Source organism: Urocampus carinirostris, chromosome 20, assembly GCF_059441175.1.
Source record: "Urocampus carinirostris isolate Australia breed hairy pipefish chromosome 20, RoL_Ucar_1.0, whole genome shotgun sequence".
Classification (NCBI taxonomy): Eukaryota; Metazoa; Chordata; class Actinopteri; order Syngnathiformes; family Syngnathidae; genus Urocampus; species Urocampus carinirostris.
Window position 1 is genome coordinate 17,714,910 of NC_142368.1, and position 20,625 is coordinate 17,735,534.

Consider the following 20,625-nt stretch of genomic DNA (forward strand, 5'->3'; position numbering starts at 1 on the left):
CGGCCGAGTCATTCCTAAGACTTAAAAAGTGGTCGGCGGCGCCCTCTCTTGGCTGCGGCTGCATCGGGTCAGATGCAATCGACATTTCGTTCTGTGTACATTGTTACACAGAATGACAATACAAGGAAATTATTATTATTATTATTATTATTATTATCTGTCTTCATTGGAAGACACCAGATGCTAGCGTGCAGCTAGTCAGACGCTCTCTAAATTGCGTTTTTATTTTTTTAATAATGACAATAAAACCACTCATTTAGCTGCAATTGTGTGTTTTTGTGTCATTATTGGTTGACCTACAATTGTTATTTTGTCACGGCCGTATACTTTCAGTCGGCAATGATGTCATCTTGAGGTAAGTTTAACCCTTTGGGGGCTTTTATGGCTTTGCGAATTGGTCGCTTTTCGCGGGTTGTTCTGGTCCCCATTAACCGCGAAAACCGAGGGATCTCTGTATTCAGAATTTATTGAAATGTTACGGCTTGAATAAAAAACCGCAGTTTAGTGACAGAAACACACTTTTGTTTCCTTAACCCGAAATTTCCTGTTATTTCTTATAGGTAAACAGGTTGTCTATTTGAGACGAGGCACAATTTAGAAAATCAAGGTCCGATTAATGGTATTTATATAATCAAGGCAATCAAACAACGAACGAACAATTTGACTTTAAGGGACAGTGTGTAATATTTTGTGCCTCCTAGTAGTTAGAAGATCCTAAACCCTGATCGAAACCAGAGGTGGCCAACCCGATCCTTGAGGGATATATGTCCTGAAAGTTTTTGGAGTTTTCTTTTCATACAGAACATGCAGGACACGCGTTCCTCAGGGACCGGGTTGCCCACCTCGGATCTAAAAAAATGAATGATTCTGTGCTCTCAAATCATTTCACCGTAATGTTCACTGAACCACGACAAATACAGGGTGTCTCAAAAAAATGTACTCATTCTTTTTATGTGTTGCAGATATCCTGAATTACTGAAGCCATGGCAGGAAATCAACTTAGTTTCGAAGAGAGAAAGTTTGTCCTGAAATGCTTTTGGAAGACTAAAAACGCCACTGAAGTGCAACGCCGGTTCACAAGTGAATTCGCAAAACCTCCACCCACGCACCGGACCATTGCGCGCATCAGAGACAAATTTGAAGCAGATGGAACCGTACAGAATACCAACAATAAACGTTCAGGACGACCAAGTCATTTTGCGCATAATTTTACATTATATTTGGTCATGTTGGGATTAAAGAAGCAAAGACAACCCGAAGAGCCGTTTAGGACCCGAAAGAGCCGGTTCCTTTTAGTGAGCCGAGCCGAAGAAGCCGGTTCCCCGACAAACTCTACTAACTTTACTCAACTTCGTTCTCCTTCGACTCGACTTCAAAATACCGCATTTAGGACACAACATCAGGGGAACCCGTGTATTTTTACCTTCATGCACTGTAACTTTGACTCGAGTCGCTTCTTAATTAGTAACTCTGAGCCCTGATTTTTGTGCGCTGGCTAGATTTTCTTGTGCGCTGAGAATGTGCGAGCAGTGCGCGATTGCGCACGCGCGCAGCTTAGAGGGAACACTGATCATAGGACCTTTCTTTTTCAACGAAACTGTCAATGGTGAGAGCTACCTCAACATGCTTCAGGAATTTGTTGGTCCACAGATTACAGAGATGTTTAGTGACGACAGCGAGATTTACTTTCAGCAAGATGGAGCACCTCCCCGCTACCATTGCGATGTACGAGCTTACCTCGATGCAGTGTTACCTGACAGATAGATTGGACGAAGGGGCCCCACTGAATACCCTTGCGCGTTCCCCAGACCTAACACCCATGGACTTTTTTTTTGTGGGGATACTTAAAAGACCACGTTTTTGGCAACAAACCAAGGACAATTGATGCATTGAGATTGGAAATTGAAAGACAATGTCGTGATATTCCTAATGACATGTTGTATTTCACTTCACTCTATGTTCATAAATAAAGGTTTTCTCGTCATTCTAAGAGTGAGTACATTTTTCTGAGACACCCTGTACATTTTTGCTTTGTTGTGAAGAATCGAAAACTTAAAAATGAAACAGCAATACAAATATGGCTTTGACAAACAGCTTCACTCACATCCCCAATGGAGAACTTGACATCCGATCGAAGAACCACACTTAAATAACCATAAAATTTCAACCAAAACCAGATAAAGAATGATCAGCGATGTAGAGCAGGGGTCGGGAACCTTTTTGACCCGGAGAGCCATAAATGTAAACATTTATTTTGAAAGAACCACATCAAATATTTTGAAATACGCCAAAACTTCCAAACATTTTACATTCACTGTGTGACGATAAAAATTTCTGAAATGATAATGACAGTCTTTGTCTCATATCAACAGAGAATAACGGTTAAAATTAGTCTCCCTCCAGCAGGAACTTAAGAGTGTTAAGGCTCATTGTCCTCAATAATGGTTTCAAAACAAGGTGCAAGCAGAGTTCTTTTGTGAAAATCTCACAAAATACTGCAAACGAGAAGGATACCGACATATTTCGAGAGAAGAGAGCGGTTGTGCTACGTTTGCATAGCTCTGCCCTTCTCTACCCCACACCCAATCAAATTGCTCTGGGTCCTTTGCTGTTGTGAATGAGGCGTTTGCAGTTTGTTCTGTGGGTTTTCAACATAAAGTGTCTCAACAGTGACCACGGATTATTTAATGAGCTTCGATATAAAGGATTCTTTCGCGATGTACAGATGCACAGCCAAAACGGGGTCTGTTGGTTTGACACAGTGAGTGTATTGTAGTTGAGACTGTGCCATATATATACTAGACCAAACTTTTGTGATATTGGAGTTGTTTTGTCTCCGCATGGTTTATGGTTGTCAATGCTCAGTTCTCATTTGAGACGATTCAGATAAATAGCAAAGGACTCAGGTTTCCGACCCCTGACGTAGAGCATCAACATGAGATAACACAAGATCTTTATAAAACAAAATGAAAAAAAAAAGCAAGGCTTCAAGCTCTCTTTTCAGGGCTAGAAAATATTGGCTTTTTTCACTGGATCATTATTCCCTTTAAAGCCGCGCAACAACTGACCGCCACCACCTCCGTGTGCTCGGCCAAAGTTTGTTTTTTTTCATCGCAGTGGCCGGGGCTGCCCTTTCGTCACTTTCGCAGCCGCGTTTGACCCCTTTCCTTAAAAATTCTGCAAAGAGACGCCTCCTAAAGTGCTAAAGGAATGGCACGTCTACAATCAATAACAACTCTTTCCGGAGCAACTTTAAATAAAGGAGCAATCAATAAATAACAAGATGACGGCAAAGGGGGTGGAGGAAGTGTCAGTACTGCTGACGGCTTTGCTATGGCGACATTCACTGAGAAAGATTGCGAGAGAGAGGGGGAGAGAGAGCAGTTCCAAAAGGGCGAGTTAAACCTTCAGGAGGTCTTCATCGCTGTCGTCGTCTTCCCGTTTCGATTTGAGCGTTGTTGCGTTGTTATTGCGCCGAGCTTTCCCGCTCTTCCGCTTTCGGTCGGGCTCGTCCAGGAGGCCGACCAGGTCTTCGTCGCTCTCCTCCTGAGCGCAAAAAATGAAATACATACATCTGGTTAGGGTCCATCTTAAGAAAACAGCATGTGAAAGTTGAAGCAACGTATGGCCCGCGGGGGTCAGGTATGGCTCTTTTCTAAAGTACATCCGGCTCAGAGATCAAATTCACAACACCCACCTTTGTAATATTGAGAAGATTTGCCCGATGCGATCAAAATCAGAGATATTTCATGCGTTCGTTACTTCTTGGCTCGATTAATTCAATTTATTGCTGTATGGCAGCAGTCAGGAACCTTTTAGACCCAAACACTCATAAAAGCAAAATATTTCAATTTTATTTGAGAGCGCCATACCATAAATTTTAAGTGTAACGGTTAATGATTTGATAAAAATCGATGAAATAATGATAATACCAGAGCCTTTGTCCCATATCAATATAAATATACCACTTAAAACTCAATTTGTCTTCCTCCTGCAGTAATGTGACAATCATGGTTTCAAAACAAGGTGCAAGCAAAGCTTTTATAGAAATGTCATAAAATACTGCTAATGAGAATATACAAACATAATTACTGTCCCTTCAAGCGCAGATGGCGCTGGGCGAGGGGAAGAAGGAGTGTGCGCACTGTGTGTACAGCTGAGCCCATTCGTACCGCTTACGCCCAATCAAATTGCTCTGGGTGCTTTGCTAGGGCTCTTGAATGTTTACAGTTTGTTTTGCGGGTTTTCATCAGAGTGTCTCAACAATGAACATAGATTGTTTAATGGCCTTGCATATAGAATAGAATATACCTTTATTGTCATTGTAACAAAATGGGTTGAACATATTGTGACAACGAAATTGGGCGTGGCACTCCGGTCTCACATTTAACAGTGAGGATAAAAGAAAACAAAGAAGATAAAGGATGATTTAGTGTTTTACAGCCAAAATGGGTTCTGTTGGCGTGACACCTTGACTGTAAACTGCAGTTAAGACTGTATCCTATATAAACTGGACCCAACCTTGTTAATAGTCTCTGCTTTGCACGTGCTACAATCGACCTCACATGTAACAATACAGTAAACAGTTGTGCAATATCTATTTTATCTCATGAAAAGAGCCATAGGTTACCGAACCCTGCTCTATGGTCTCCCGATGTCTAGCACCAAAAGTTTACAGCTGACTAAGACGACCCCAATTTAGCTAGCTTGCACTGTCTCCTTGCCTGTTAAAGACGTGACTTTAAGTTTCATTTACTAACATACAAATGTCTGAATGGACTTGCCCCCTTTTATCATTCTGATTAAGCCTTGCCCTATGGTTCTGCTTGGAGCCTCCGCTTTGAAAATGTTGTTCTACTGGTGACTCCAAGAGCCAAGAAGAAATCTGAAGATTCGAAAGCGTTCTCCATTTGGGCACCGGTGTTGTGGAATGCTCTGCCCTTTGAGACAAGATCTGCAACCTCAGAGGAAGTGTTTGGATCTAGACTTAAGACACGCTTTAGTCCGTATATTATGATTGACGCTAACTTCATACTTTTGTTTTTCTGTCCTTTCCGGCTTCCTATCTGCTGGAGGAGTGAAGGAGAAGGACAAACCTGGATGAGTCAGCGGACCAGCAACTGGACCTTAGACATGTCATCATTTTATTGACCAGCTGGCTAAAATAGGAAGCTGAGTTGTTGCTGTCTTGGACTTCTTGATCAATTTTAGTTAGCTAGTTTGGGAGCACTATAATGACCACTACATTTCCAATGTTAGAACTATGACCGTGTCACATAGGCAAAATTGAATATGTCCGTATCCGTCTCATATGCAGTATTTTGTGACATTTTTACAAAAGAACTCAGCTAGCACCTAGTTTTGAAACCTGAATATTCATGACGAAACGGAGGGAGACAAATTTTAAGTGGCTTATTTGTTAATATGAAACACATGCTCTGACATTATTATCATCATCTCAAATATTTTATTAAATCATCAAACGTCACACAGTGAAGTAAAATGCAATGAAGGATTACGTTTTGTCTGTAGGGTTAGTAGCTTTATTTAATTTGGTCTTAAAATATATGGTGTGGCTCTTTCTGGAGAAAAAAATCTAAATATTTTGCTTAATGGCTCTTCCTGGCCCCTGTGTTAAAGAGACAGTGTGTATTGACACCTAGATTGTGTAGAGCAACCAAAATCAAATATTTTGGGGGGAAGTCCGGCAAAGTAGCTAACAAATGCACTTAAGTTTGTCTCTAGCGGGAAAAAGACAGCTCATCGATTCCCACTTTGGCTGCGCCTCCAAAATTTAGGAAGACTAAAAAGGAAATGGTGCATCTCAACAATTTAACGCTGCAACGTATGTTATACAGTTCAGAAACATTTCTGAAATTCCCTTTAATTCCAGAATGAATAACAAAAACTGTCCACATTTGACTTTAAAGGTACAGGGAGTATTAATTGACCATCGGTGTATTGTGCAGACAACCAAAAACGAGTGCTCAAAAGCACATGGAAGAAAACAAACTACTCAAAGAGACCAAAGAGCATTCTACTTCTCATTTTTCTCCAGCATTTTTGAAGTTTTTGGATACCTGCAGTATACAATTTTATTTTACAGAACGAAGGTTTACCCGTGGGAGCCGCTAACTAATACACGTCGTCCCTTTGAGATGCGTTACTTTCTTTGTTTGTCAAATGTCCAAATTTGTTGCATCATCCCCCTCTTTTTCGTCTGGTCAAAGTACAAGCAAAAGAAGGCGAGATATATTGACATCTTCAGAACGTTTGAATAGGAACAAGGAATTTCCAGATATATCATTGAACCAAAGCGTGTTTCAAGCTTTCTAAGCCAATGACTAGAATTCCTACGACGATAAAACAAATCGTCATCTAGTAACAAAAATCATTTTCAAAAAGCCAACAATAAGAATTCTTGTCATTCTAAATTCAAAAGTCAAAGTCCCAAAATCTGAAGATGCATAATGAGGCACATAATTATTTAGGATTTATAGTTGGCACACACCACAGCCCCAAAATATAGAATTAGTGATACTATTAGCTTAGTTTGAAATCGTATTTTGTTGTGATGCTTACCCTATTTTCTGGACTATAAGGCGCACCCCCAAAAATATTTTTTGTCATATATATTATTCATAAATAAATCGCACTGCACTAGAAGGCACACAGCAATAAAACGCCAGTAAGAAGTAACGTATTTACACTTAGGGTATATATCAGTGCAACGATTGATCAGACGGAAAATGTCGGGTCACGGCGGTGAGAGCATCGAAACCTAATCTTTATATCACGAGGGCAGTAGATGACATATGAAAAGGCTTGAGATTTTTGTCATTATTACACTATTTTTACTCACGGTGCCAGAGACGAATGTTAAAAAATGGAGAAAACACAAAGTTGTCCTGAGTGTTGTGAATAAGCGGTGACCAAAATCACAGAATCCTGTACGGAACGGGAGTCGAACCCGGCTTGCGGCAGTGAGTGTCGAAACCTAATCACTAAATCATTAGTCAAGTCAAGTCATGTTTATTTGTATAGCCCTAAATCACAGAGAGTCTCAAAGGGCTGCACAGACTATTACAAACTACAGACTATTATGACACAGCATCCCCTGATCTAAAACCTACGTGAGGGCAGGGAAAAACTCAAAAACCTCAACATGAGGAAAATGAAGAAACCTTGAGAAGTAGTGGTACAAAAAACCTTATTCAGTTAATTTGAATACTAGGTGGAAAATACATGGACTATCATAAGAATGTCAATTATTATTTACAGTGGAAACCTTACCTAGAAGTCATCGCTATGTTTGTCCAGTATCTTGCTGCTACACCGTGCTCAAAAGGCACAGTAGACAATACAGTGACATCGAGTGCTTAAATATTACACAGTGTACCTGTAAGTCTACAGAATAGTGAAAAATTCAAATACTATCATCATATACTAGCATAATAGTTGTTTTAACATCAATCATCAAGTCATTTTGTGCAAAATGTTACGTAAAAAGTGGTAATTTATCGATGAAAGCTGAAGAGCCGTTTGGGGAATGAAAGAGTATTGATGCAGATGATATACAACGGCATTAACTTTTATCTCATTTTGACACTGTCTTCACTTACGGTGCAAGAAACGAATGTAGGAATGGAGAAAACAGAAAATCGTCCTGAGAGATATAAATAAAAGCAAGACCGATTCATCATCGGATACGGCAGGGAGAAAATAACCATGACGATAAAAACAACTTTTTTGTGTATCTGATGATGAATCAAACTTTGCCTTTATTTATTACTTTCAGCACGATTTTTCCATTCTCTTTCTGGCACAGTGAGTAAAAACAGGGTATAATGTGAATAAATCTAATTCCTTTTTGTATGTCATCTGTATCACTGGTGGTCTAGTTGTTAGGTTTGCGCGGTCTGACTGCAGCAACCCGTTGCATAAAATGTTTTGCTTTTTTGGTAAGTAATGTTTTTCGACTGATCAATAGATGCACAAATAAAAACTGTTTATCGAGCGAGCCAAAAATTGGTGCAGATTATGGGAAATTGACGATATCGGTATCCAAATTTTTATATATACCACGGGTTGATTATTTAGGTTAAGATGCAGCAGAGACTTTCTCTCCCTGGCTCCTACACCGCCCCTCCTCTTCTCACTACCACTAATGCACTATAAGGCCTGCTGATTGGATAAGTAACTAGTGACAGAGCCACGAAGACTCCACACACTGCAGACCGGAATTAGGACGCTGATAATATTGAGATTTTAAATAGTCTGTGCCGTGGTAGAAAAGCGTGATTCTGATTGTGAGATGTGCGCAAAAAAGTGTCGTTAACTTGTTTTAGGGAAGCATGTTCAGATAGAGACTGATATATCAGCTATTATCATAACACTAGTTCGTCAATCAAGGGTGTGTGTTTGTGATTAAGAGAGCGCATAAATAGCAAGCTGAAGTGGAATACTGAATCATTAGCTGTTACCATAACGTTATTTCGTCAATCTGGCTCCACAACATGAGTGGCAACACTTTTCAATTCAAGGCTCCAAATATCAGTTATCAGCCTCCTTTCGATACTGATTATCAGTATCAGCCCTGCAAAACCCATATCAGTCGATCGATAATAAATACCGTACGTATTTTAAATTTTACGCACTGTATTTTCTTGATATGTAAGGTGACCGGGTTATTAGGCCCACTTTAAAATCCTGGCCAATTTGGGGTCTTTAGGTGTGCCTTATAGTCCGGGAAATACGGATGTAGAGACTAACCTGAAGGAAGATGCTCCGCTGGGCAGAAGATGACTTTACCACACGCACTCCAGGAACGCTTAACACCTCATCCTCGCTGTCGTCGTCCTGCTCGTCCAATGAGAAGGAGCGCAGGCCGTCTGTGTTGACTGGTTTGGTTTTGATGTGCCCGTTGCTGTGGTTAGCACGGACCCGTTGCGATACGGGCAAGGACGTTGCGGAATGAGGCTCCAGTTCTTCCATCAGCCACTCCATCTCTTCTTCGCCCGCATCTTCGTCCATGTTCACCTGGAATAGGTGAGCAAAGGCAATGTATCTTTATAACAAACACACAGGTTTTGAGACAATTGAAATGTCAAAGGAATATTTTTTTTTTTTCTTCACTAAAATAAACTTTGATCTGCTCCAGCTTATTTTGGCTCCTGCCACTAGATCCTTCAAAGTAAGATTTTGACCGATAGGGGTTTTTCAGGGCAGATACTGATTATTAGTATTAAGAGGAGATCGATAACCAATACTTGTAGCTAATATTCATTTGCAGTAAAAGCTTTAAAATTGGCTTAAGAACTATATTAATAATGCAAAAATAAATTAAGAATATAATGTTATTAATTCAAATAAAACTTGAATAGCTCTCTGAAACATTTTACAGTAAATAAATAAGAATTTTAACACAACTCACATGACTAATCTTTCACTTAAACCAAAAACAGTGCAGGAAATAAGCAGCAACTCATATAAAGGTACATAAAAACTTCAAAAGCCCCCTGATTTTTTTTTTATACAATAAATAAAATCTTGATGCACCCCACAAGACTTAAATTAACTTAAAACAAAAAGCTCAAATTGCAATGGAAATTTCAATGGAGCTGGTGACTTGAAAAGTGTGAGTAGTCCTGTTTTAAAACCAGATTAGAACCAGATTGAATAATGTTATGGTAACAGCTAATCACTCAGCCTTCCACTTATCGTGCCTTTTTATGCTCTCTCTTAGTCACAACCACAAGCGCTTGATGGACGAACTAATGTTATGATAAGAGCTAATATATTGGTCCCCACCTGAACATGCTTCCCTTAAACAACTGAAGTACACTTTTTAGCTAGCTCTTAATCACACACACACGCTTTTCTACCACGGCACGGACATTTTAAAGTCTCAATCTTATCAGCGGCTTGATTCCGGTCTAGAGTCAAGAAAGCTACTGTTTCGGGGGCTCCGCCTCCGGTCACTTATCCAATCGGAAAGGGTGGGTAGCGGGGAGAAAAGAGGAGAAAAGAGTGGAGGAGTAGAAGCGAGGGAGAGCTAGGCTCATCTGCATCTGAGCCTAAATAACCCAGCTTTAAATACATTTATTCGGCCCGTCGAATTAATAAAAAGGCCGTAACCGAAATCCGCCAAAAAATATTGGTGACGATAATCGTCACGCCTCTACTTCAAAGACAATGTTTTTTTCTGTTTTGTTTTTGTTGATAGTGAAAACAAATACCCATGTTACTTGGCTTGAAGGTATTTCATTGAATCAAAGGGCTGATTCGCCCCATTTTATAACACAAGTCTTGGCGATAACCATTTTACCAATCCAAACCTTGCTTGAACAAAAATCCAAAAACCTCATATATAAAAACTACTAAAATCAAAATAACATAACTTCATGAGAAAATGGCACTACTGAATTTATTTTCGATTTTTGTTTTACGCATAGGAGGTAGGAAGACCATCCGAGTTATTCATAGTTCTTTATGTAAATAACTTTTTGATATTGGAATTAAAAATATTTCTTATTAAATAATTTAACTGTTGGCATGCAATAATTGCCTTAACTATTTACATAGCTAGCATGCAATAATGGCTGCACTGACGTACTGTAAAGCCATTATCATGTATGATATCATTTTGAAATCTTTTTTTTTTATTATGGTCTCTAAAAATCAATCTGATTTTGGTAAAGTCATTATCGCATGAGAAATCAGGAAATAGTAAAGCTTCCGTCGCGGGGGAAAAAATTATTACCGTATTTTCCGCACTATAAGGCGCACCTGAAAGTCTTAATTTTTTGCAAAAGCTGACCATGCGCCTTATAATACAGTGCGCCTTATATATGGCTCAATATTAAGTCGCAAGGTCTCGCAACTTACGCAACAGCCGCCGACTCGATTTTCCCCCGAACGCAAAGTAGTCCGCGGTGTATGCTGGGATTTATTTACCGCGTTTCATTGGCTAACCAATGTGTCAATCATCATCATTTGAATCGATCGGTATTGGCTGAAGTTATTCGGAGCCTCGGATAGGCTAGAGGGCCGAAAAAAACCCTGCAATTGGCCGAAAAAGATGTGTCAATCATCAGTTAAATCGATCACTATTGGCTGAAGTTATTCGGAGCCTCGGATTGGCTAGAGGGCCAAAACAAACCCTGCAATTGGCCAAAAAAGGATGACTGTGATTAGCAAGCTTGTTAAAGTACGCCATAAAGAAACATGTTTCATTAGTCTGTATTTGTAAATATTTTACTCTCCTGGATTTACTTCACTCACGGTTGTAAGAAGACCATGGTTGCGTATCATTATTGAACGTGAGAACTTAGCTGAGCTATGCGGCTTTATATTTTCCCGGTATCTTGTTTTAGAACGATCTTGATGTTGCTGTGATGAGTTGAGTGAACTAAACTTGTTGCGAGCGAAAAAGAAAATAGAAACTAAGGAATGGTTGGCATTTCTTGAATCCCAAGACTTTAACCTTCCGAATGATATTTGAAACGATGCATTTGAGTGACATCGTACGGACACCGCATCCGCACGTGTCTACGACACGTATTTGCTTCTTTGAAAGCTTTGGGAATGTTAAGGGGGTAATAAGTTTGACTGAATCATCTGACTGTTTTGTCGACGTTCCCATTGTAGCGCCTTATAATCCGGTGCGCCTTATCTATGGACGATATAGGACCAAAAACTATTTTTTGGGGGTGCGCCCTATAACCCGGTGCGCCCTATAGTGCGGAAAATACGGTAATTAAGTTCAGCTATTGTTTTCAAAATGTAACAGTTTTTAGCCCTTTAATCGAAAACCAATTATTGTCAGTAATGTCCTTTTCGCACCGGGATACAAGATTTTAAAAAAAACAACAACAACTACTTAACACAAAACATTAAAAAGTCTATCTGAAATATAAAAGAACCATTTTCAAAAATAGCATTAGTATATCATTTATTACTAAACTATCACAGCTTTCTGAATTCATTAGTGTAAAACGCACCTTAGAATATTTGTAAGAGACCTGGTTCCCTCTCCTGCAGCAGCCTGCTACCTTCTGAATCACCATCTCTCTGCAAAAAAATAAACAAAGAGAACTAATAAGACGGGCCAGGTGAAGCTCCAGAGCCACCTTATGCAAACGTATACAGACGTTCCCCTACTCACGACCATTCGACTTACGAAAAACGGTAGATACGAACATTTTTTTCCGGATGTGGAAAAATATCCGGACATTGCTGTAAGTTCGATTTTGTATTGTGTGCACCTTTTTTAGAGTAGAGGACAGTACTGTAGTGCTTCTTTTCGCCGCCACAGGCATGTGGCGCTTTGAGAGGTCACCCAGCATCCACCTCGAAGAAGAAATCCGCTTCCTCTTCCTGGTTCGTGTGTAAACATTCTACACTGTATCTCCAGTGCGCTAAGAACTTTAATGTTTTCATTGTTTAATATCTCGTGCATCCATTCAATGATTGGTGTAAAGTGTGAAGAAGAGGCGAGACGTTTCTTTTGAAATGAAAGTGGAATAAGGAAGCTTGATGCTGTTGAGAAAATGGTTGGAGCGGCTACTTTCTACAACAGAGGAGGAAGTCCCCAAACTCTTGAAGCCCATCTTCCAAAAGTAAATTAAACTTTATTTATCTTTATAGAGCATATTATTTTATGAATTGTGTATTTTTTTCGTACATAAAAATACAGTTTACTTATACAAGCCTTAAACATACTTATATAAACCTTAAGCATACATTCCATATAAAATATAGCACTGATGGTTTCGTTCGTAGGTAGGCCAGCGTCTGTAATAAGTCTATCTAGTGTGGGTTGGTGGGTGGTTGTATCCCTTAACCACACTGGTCGTAGGGGCACCAGTTCCTGTGGTGTGTCTTGGCAAGTACAGCCTGGTGATTTGCATCCCTCTCCAGGCAAAATATATTTCCTCCCATCACAGGTACATTTTTACCTATGTACCTAAGTATTTACCTATGATGTATGGCATTTTGGCAGAAGTCATGAAATATTTAATGGGACAGTGTGCATTATTTGACCACAAGATGTCGCTGAATTGTGCAGTGCATCTAAAAAAGTGCTTGAAAAAAACTGATGTTTTTATTACTTAATATCTTGTGCATCCATGGTTGGGGTAAAGTGTAAAGAAGAGGCAAGCCGTTTCTTTTAAAATGAAAGTGGAATAAGAAAGATTGATGCGGTTGAGAGAATGGTTCTATCGCTTTTTTTCGTCCACTCTCGACCACGTAGGAGAACCTCTTGATGCATATCTTATAAAAGTAAGTTCAACTCAACTTTATTTATCTTTATAAAGCATATTTTTTATGAAATATTTATTTTTCAGTACAAAACAAAACAGGTTACTTATGTAAACCTTAAACATACAAAATGTAGCACTAGAGCAACTTACGAACAAATTCAACTGACCAACGATTGTCCGAAACCTATCTCGTTCGTACGTAGGGCAGCATCGAATAAGTTGACATGAGAGATGACACACTCTGCCCTACCTTCTCTCTGGCTTACGCAGCAGCGCTGCAAGTAGACAAACGCTCATCCCCGCGATCATGAGGCTCAACAAGATTGCCGCCACTTGGCTCTTCCTGGAAAACACGGGTAGGTAGCCGTCTCCATCTTGCATTTCTGTGTCCATGGTCCTACAGTAGGACATTCGTTTACGGTGGGAGATATCGTTAACGTCAGAAATGGATTCGCAATTTCCGAGTCGGTTGTCTAGACCAGTAGTGGGCAACCACCGGGGTTTGGTCGTTCTGTACCGGGTCGCACAGAAAGACAAGAAAGTTACATTGCGTCGCCCTTACTTGTATCATATTCATTAGTGTACATACACGATATATTTTTAAAACAGTATTAACCTCAATTTGTGGTTATATGGCGGCGCAGTGGTCAGCGCTTGTGCGGCACAGTTCATGTCATGGGAACCTGTTGTGGGTTCAAATCCAGCTCCAGACTTCCTGTGCGGAGTTTGTATGTTCTCCCCCGTGCTTGCGTGGGTTTCCTCCGGGCACTCCGGTTTCCTCCCACATTCCAAAAACATGCATTTCAGGTGGATTGGCCGGTCTAAATTGTCCCTAGGTGTGAATGAGCGAGCGAGTGAGTTGTCTGTCCCCGTGTGCCCTGCGATTGGCTGGCAACCAGTTCAGGGTGTCCCCTGCCCACTGCCTGGAGATGGCTGGGATGGGCTCCAGCCCCCCCGCGACCCTAATGAGGATAAGCGGTACGGCTAATGAGATGAGATGAGATGTGATGGCGGTAGATCATTGTACAGTATTTTTCAAATTATAAGTCTCTCTGGAGATGAATTCTTATACGCCAAAAAATGCATAATTAGCAGGGTTGGGTAGGGTTACTTTAACTTGATTGCTTTCAATTACTTTTGGATGACTCCAATACCAAATATGCTAATAAAAGACAAAAGAAACTAAATATGAATAAAATGATGACTCACAACACGTGGTAAGCTCTCTCTCCTGGCTTTGATTTCCCAAAGCCTGCACTAAATTTAGTAATTTTATTCATATTTAGTTTTTGTTTGTCTTTTATTAACATATTTAGTATTGGAGTAATCCGAAAGTAATTGAAAGTAATCCAGTTAAAGTAACCCTACCCAACCCTGATAATTAGTGAAGGAAAAACATGTATAAGTCGCACTTGGGGGAAATGTATTTGATAAAATCCAACACCAAAACTATAGATGTCATCTTAAAAGGCAATTTATAATAAAAATAAAATGGAGAACACGGTACGAAAATAATTCAGACACATGAGTTAACTTTAGAATTAAGAACATGCTTACAAAACTATCATCTTCACTCCAAACCTCGAAATCATGTCAGAGGTTTATTTTGTCAATTTTCCCGGTAAACAACTACAGCGGAGGTAGACGATGCGCCCTCTTCCTCCATTCGCTTTTTTGTTGCGGTCAAGGTTGAAATAACACGGACGTAGAGCGACCTCTTGTGGTTTAGTGTGAAAATATCACGTGAAGTGATATACAGTGGCGGTAATAACCAATTCAAACTCACTATATAATAATGTATTAATAATTTCACATAAAAGCCTCATTTAAATGTAAGTCGCACCCCCGGCCAAACTAAAAAAAACTGAGACGTATGGATCGGAAAATACAGTATTTGGGCATTTGTTAATGTACTGACACACACCGCCGATCGCATATGCTTAATTTAGGATGCAACAGAATTCAAGCCCCGATCACAGCAATGAGAACACTTTTGACGATTATGTCACCGTCCCACTATTTTCACTCATGGTACCACATTGTCTCGCTGGGAGTTGTTTTAGCTGAATTCCTTCCCATAATGCTGCATTATAAGGTTTTGCAACATGGCATTGCTATGCTGCCTTATGGTAACGAGTGGTTGGTTGTTTGGTTGGATCCCTTAACCACTAGGTTCGTAGGGACACCATTACCTATGGTGGGTCTTGGGCAAGTACAGCCTGGTGGCACCCATCCCTCTCCAGGAAGACAGTAATGTGAATAAATATAGTTTAATGATGAGATAAGAACTAATATATTTCCCCCTGTCAACAACAGAGCTATTTTTGCCTTGATCTAAGCTTGAATCTTGGCTGGGCTCATGTTCAGTTGATTTTTGCAATTGGGAGATGGAATAAGAGCATGCTCTGTCCACTCCACGCATCGGCCCGGTATTGCAGTACCTCCGGAAACGGTGCATTCGCACTGATCGCTGCTTGGCCCTGTGGCTAGGACCTTGACTCAGCCTCTTGGCTGGGAGCAAGTGTCTCGGCCTCTTGGCTGGGAGCAAGTGTCTCGGCCTCTGGGCTTTGTAGTGTATTATGATTTGACCGATAACGGATAATGGATAATTGATAAAGAATATTGAACAATAAACCTCTACAAAACCCCCCCAATTATGTGAAGGATAAAAAGGTAAGAAAACGTGGTACCCTGAGTAAAAATAGTGTGATGAGGAAATACATGAAAAGGCACTGCATTGTCATTTAGATCCCTGGCGATCGAGTGTGACACAATGCTTTTGGGCTTTATTATTGTTATACCAAGTAAAAATATTGTTATTATAAATAAACATACAATAAAATTATAGTTATGTTTTCAGACATTGAACTGATCTGTGGTACAGAAAAGGTTGCCAACCACTGGTCTAGACGTCGCCGAGAGACTCACGTGAGGCCGCAGACAGCGTTGGTGTGCCACACAAACATATACTGGCACTCATCCGTCTCCAGCATGAACTTAGGGATGCCCAGGCCGGCCGTCGGGTTGCAGAAGAACATGATGGTCGACGACGCAGTTTTCGTCCTCTCGCGCCCGCACTCGGACTCAGAAGACACCATCACGTCTAGGTTGGCCCCTGGTTTGGGAATTACACCCACGATTGCATCAAACCTTTACCAAAACAAATTATTTACATTTGGCAATACCACGTTTTTTCCTACTACTACATCAAAATGTGTCACTGGTAATATAGTCATTATTGAATAATGATGTTTTTGGTTTTCGTGTGTATAAGAGAGTACTCGGTTGGTTTGAACACATGGAGAGGATGGATGAGGAGCAAAATGTTGAAGAGGATCTACAGAGCAGAAGTCAATGGAAGGAGACCAAGAGGAAGGCCGCGATTGACGTGGATATGTGGATATATTACGTGCTCTGCAGGAAAGAGGTCTAAATATAGTGGGAGCTAGACCTCTTGTTGGTGATAGGAATGAGTGGAGAGGTGTTATAAAAGGATAGTGGGATGTTTAGACGTGTTGTAAGATATGGGCAGGGCACCCGTATGATGCGGCAGGGGTAAACCAGTAAAAGCTGTCAGGCCCTGCTGTTGAACAGAAAAGTGTGTTGTATCACCTTGACCCGAGTGACATGGCCGCTTTCTTGTGTCCCGTTTCGCCTGGAGGGATGAAAGCATGACCAACTTGGGTGGTGAGGTGCTTAACTTGTTTGGGGATTTGGGTTGGCCATGGTCCAAAAAATGTTGTGTGTGTTTTTTGCTACTTTTACCCTTTTTTTTGTTTTCTTTGTTTTTGTATGCCTTTGTCTTGCCGTCGGTCACCCCTCTCGAAGGATATGACCAAGGTAGATAGATAGTTTTGGTTTTATCATTTAATTATTTTGATCATAACAATCTTCATCTAGTTGTAACAGTTGCTCACTTTACTGTCGGTGAAATTTTAAAAATCATTCAAGGTATTGATGCCTTAGCAAACTAACTTGAATCACTGTCAATGTCTATCCATCCATCCATCCATTATCTGCACCGCTTATCCTCAGTAAGGTCGCGGGGGTGCTGGAGCCCATCCCAGCTATCTTCAGGCAGTGGGCCGGGGATACCCCGAACTGGTTGCCAGCCAGTAGCAGGGCACACAGGAACAGACAATTCGCTTGCTCAGTCACACCTAGGGACAATTTGGACCGGCCAATTAACCTGGCATGCATGTTTTTGGAATGTGGGAGGAAACCGGAGTGCCTGGAGGAAATCCACGCAGGCACGGGGAGAACATGCAAACTCCACACAGGAGGTTTGATCTCCCCTTTCCCACATATGATCCTGGGTTGATGTATCTTGAGGCCCCTTGTGTTTTTGCAGATTTTCTCGCAGTGGCACTTCGCTTCTAACACATCCCCCGGTAGTGTAGTTTGGGTCTCGTCGTCTGTATTCGTGCCATAGCCGTTGCCATTGAATCCGTCCTCCTGAATCTCTCATCCTCCCCCGCTTAAGTTGTACACCCAACGTAAAAGATGCACACCCCGAGCGTCCGGGCAAACGTTATTTCAGACACTGGCGTTATACAAGAATGAATACAGTACTCAAGTATGTGACAGGATTGAGTGGGTACTGCTAAACTAATTCAATGCAATGCAGCAATCTACTTTGAGTCACTGTTGATCTTAAATTTGAAACTAGAAAATGCAAATAGGTTCATGAGAGGATGCAACTTAACCCTGTGCAGATAAGTGAAAGAGTTGGCAGCGCCAGTGCTACAGGTGCAAAAGTTAATGTAGAAATCCACAATTTTTGGATAGTAAATCCTTAGCATCCCAGGTATCTTATGCAAGTGCCATCAACCTACGTCATTTTCTCAGAAATGTTGTCTAGATTACATTATAAAGTCAATGAGTAACTGTGACAGATTAATTCTCAGAACCTTATGACGCAGTTGTGTCATGACTTATTAACCCTCTCGGAAGCAATATTGTACTCATAGGTCCGGGCAGAGCAGACTTTGGTGCCCAAGGGGCATACTTGACTTATAAATAAATACATGTTTTAACATTGTGTTTGAGGGCAAAAGGCAGATTTGTGAATACACTTTCTTAATAAAGTTTTTTAATGTGTGTCCAATACCTTTAATGGAATATTTGGCCTTGCTGGAGGAGCCAATACGCCGCCTGTTTGGCCCGTTGAGTTTAACTTGGCAGATGTTGGCACCCAAACAGGTGGGAAAGGAGCTGTTGGTGAGCCCGGACAGCTGGATGTGGTAGATATAATGGTCTCCATTGTCCCTGATGTCTCCGGCAGCTTGGTGATGACTGAGGAACCAGACGGGTTTAAAAGTAAGTGGGGTAAGAAATCGGTTATTATTATCACCATTTGGAAGCGTTTATACCTAAAGTACAGCTCTCCGAGACTGAGACGGGCGCCCGTGTTTGGGTTCTCTATGGTACCGTTGACCATCTCTACCTCGTGCTGCTTGACGGCACATGCCAGCCGGGTCTCCCAGCCAATCACAAAGAGGCAGGACGCTTTGTCTATACTGAGACAATAGACAAAACTTCAGTTGATTAATTGAAACTCCACTGATACCTCATTATACTAGGACCTCTAAACATGAGAATTTCAGTATACGGGTTTTGATTGCGACAAAAATCTTGCTCGCTATATGAAGGAAAATCCAGTCAAGAACAGTCCCTAAGGCTACTGCTTGAGACCGCTTACAGCTCCTGACCGCTCACCGCCAGCATCACCTTGTCCAGTTTGAGCATTCAAACTACTACAGGCAAAAATATAACATTTGTACTGTTAAGGTTTTATGTGTGTCCCTTCATTTAAAGTAACAGTGACCTTAATTTTAAGTAAACAGTAACAGTACGTATCATCAATCTGTCTCTCAATATCATACCTGTCAACCTCCACAAATAGCCCCCCCCTTACTATAATTGTAAATCCTAGAGACTATGAAGAATACCGGGACAATGTTAGCAATTCATGACGTTGTCGTCTAGCATTGACTAAGACGATCCGGATTAGAGCAGAAATGGGCAAAACCAGATCTTTTAACAAAAACATTTCCTGTATAAAAATTGTCATATTGCGTACACAATTTTAAATGATCCAAACCACATAAATACACCGATAAGGTATAAGTTGACAGGTATGCAGTCAGCTTGACTCTTCCGTGACTACCGCAACATGTTAAGTGCTTGTTAAAAACACGCAATTTATTTTGTTAATATCTTATTCATCTTATTACTGATTTTTTTATGTTGAATTAGTATTCAAATGTGCTTTTAGTGATTAGGAAGAAGTGTTTTCTAGCCATGCAGGGTTCACTAGGATGCTTTAGAAGAACGGGAGCGGACCAATTTGTTTTTAATTACTTCATATCGAGAACATTCGCTCGTTGCATGAGCAATTTGAGCTACAATCCTGGAACAAATAAAGCTCCTATGAACGATAAATGGTCTGCATCTATATAGCGCTTTTCAAGTCAATGAAGACTTCCCAAATAACTTTATAATGTGCTTCACTTACCCATTCACACGCACTTACACACCAATAGCGGCCATGCAGCTATGCAAGGCGCCAACCTGCTTATTGGGGGCATTAGGGATTCAGTGTCTTGCCCAAGGACACTTCGACATATAACACGGAGGAGCCGGGAATCGAACCTGTGATCTCTTGATCCCAAGACGAGCGCTCTACCTCCTGAGCTAATGCCTCCATATGAAGAGGTACCACTGTACTTTTCAGGTTTTCTTAGGGGATAAAGCTTATAGAACCTATTCAACATTTTTGTGCATTTTTTGTTTGGAATGCGGTCTCGTACAAATGGTATTTTAAAACAGTGTGAACAAGCAGGGGGTCAACATACTAATATGATTTAACAGGCTAGTAAAGTTTGTATTCTTCCCAAGTAAAAACAAAATGCACTCCCAAACAACTGTCCAAAACAAAACAAAAATTATAGGTATTTAACAAAACCTTACCGATGGTTTTTACATTAGCAAGGTTAGCAGTGCCCATCACATTTGCAGTCTGCTCAGGAGCCTGCTATTAGCTCCATGTAGCAAATATCTGATGAAATGTATTGAACAATGTTTTGGTAGAAAATAAAAAAGTACTGTATATTCCAGACTACAGAACGCAACTGATTAAAAAAATGCATGCTTAAATTTAAGACAAAAACTCTTTTTCTTGTATAAGCCTCGCTGGATTTTAAGCTGCAGGCTTAAACGGCCACAAAAATGACATTTTCTTACAGTTTAAGCCTTGCACATGCCGCAAAAAATTCATATCCATTTCTTACAGTTTGCATTAACAGCTTTGGCATTCTGCAGCCAAAGGCCTTACTGCGTCGTTTTCAATTCTGCTTCG

The 20,625-nt window shown here is 40.6% G+C and overlaps 1 protein-coding gene and 1 pseudogene across 1 annotated transcript in view; one reads left to right on the forward strand and one right to left on the reverse strand.

Annotated features, from left to right (window-relative positions):
• Window positions 1-161: 161 nt before the first annotated feature.
• The window catches only part of igf2r (insulin-like growth factor 2 receptor), an 85,989-nt gene continuing 65,525 nt past the window's right edge, over window positions 162-20,625 (reverse strand). Inside the window, exons 45-51 of the mRNA XM_088324745.1 lie at window positions 18,638-18,784; window positions 18,376-18,560; window positions 16,194-16,380; window positions 13,516-13,662; window positions 12,003-12,072; window positions 8,773-9,039; window positions 162-3,546 (exon numbers count right to left, since the gene is read on the reverse strand). Of these exons, the coding sequence (XP_088180871.1) occupies window positions 3,400-3,546; window positions 8,773-9,039; window positions 12,003-12,072; window positions 13,516-13,662; window positions 16,194-16,380; window positions 18,376-18,560; window positions 18,638-18,784 (1,150 nt within the window). The 3' untranslated portion in view covers window positions 162-3,399. The remainder of the gene's footprint in view (window positions 3,547-8,772; window positions 9,040-12,002; window positions 12,073-13,515; window positions 13,663-16,193; window positions 16,381-18,375; window positions 18,561-18,637; window positions 18,785-20,625) is intronic.
• On the forward strand, window positions 15,580-15,728 carry LOC148346429 (U2 spliceosomal RNA; annotated as a pseudogene).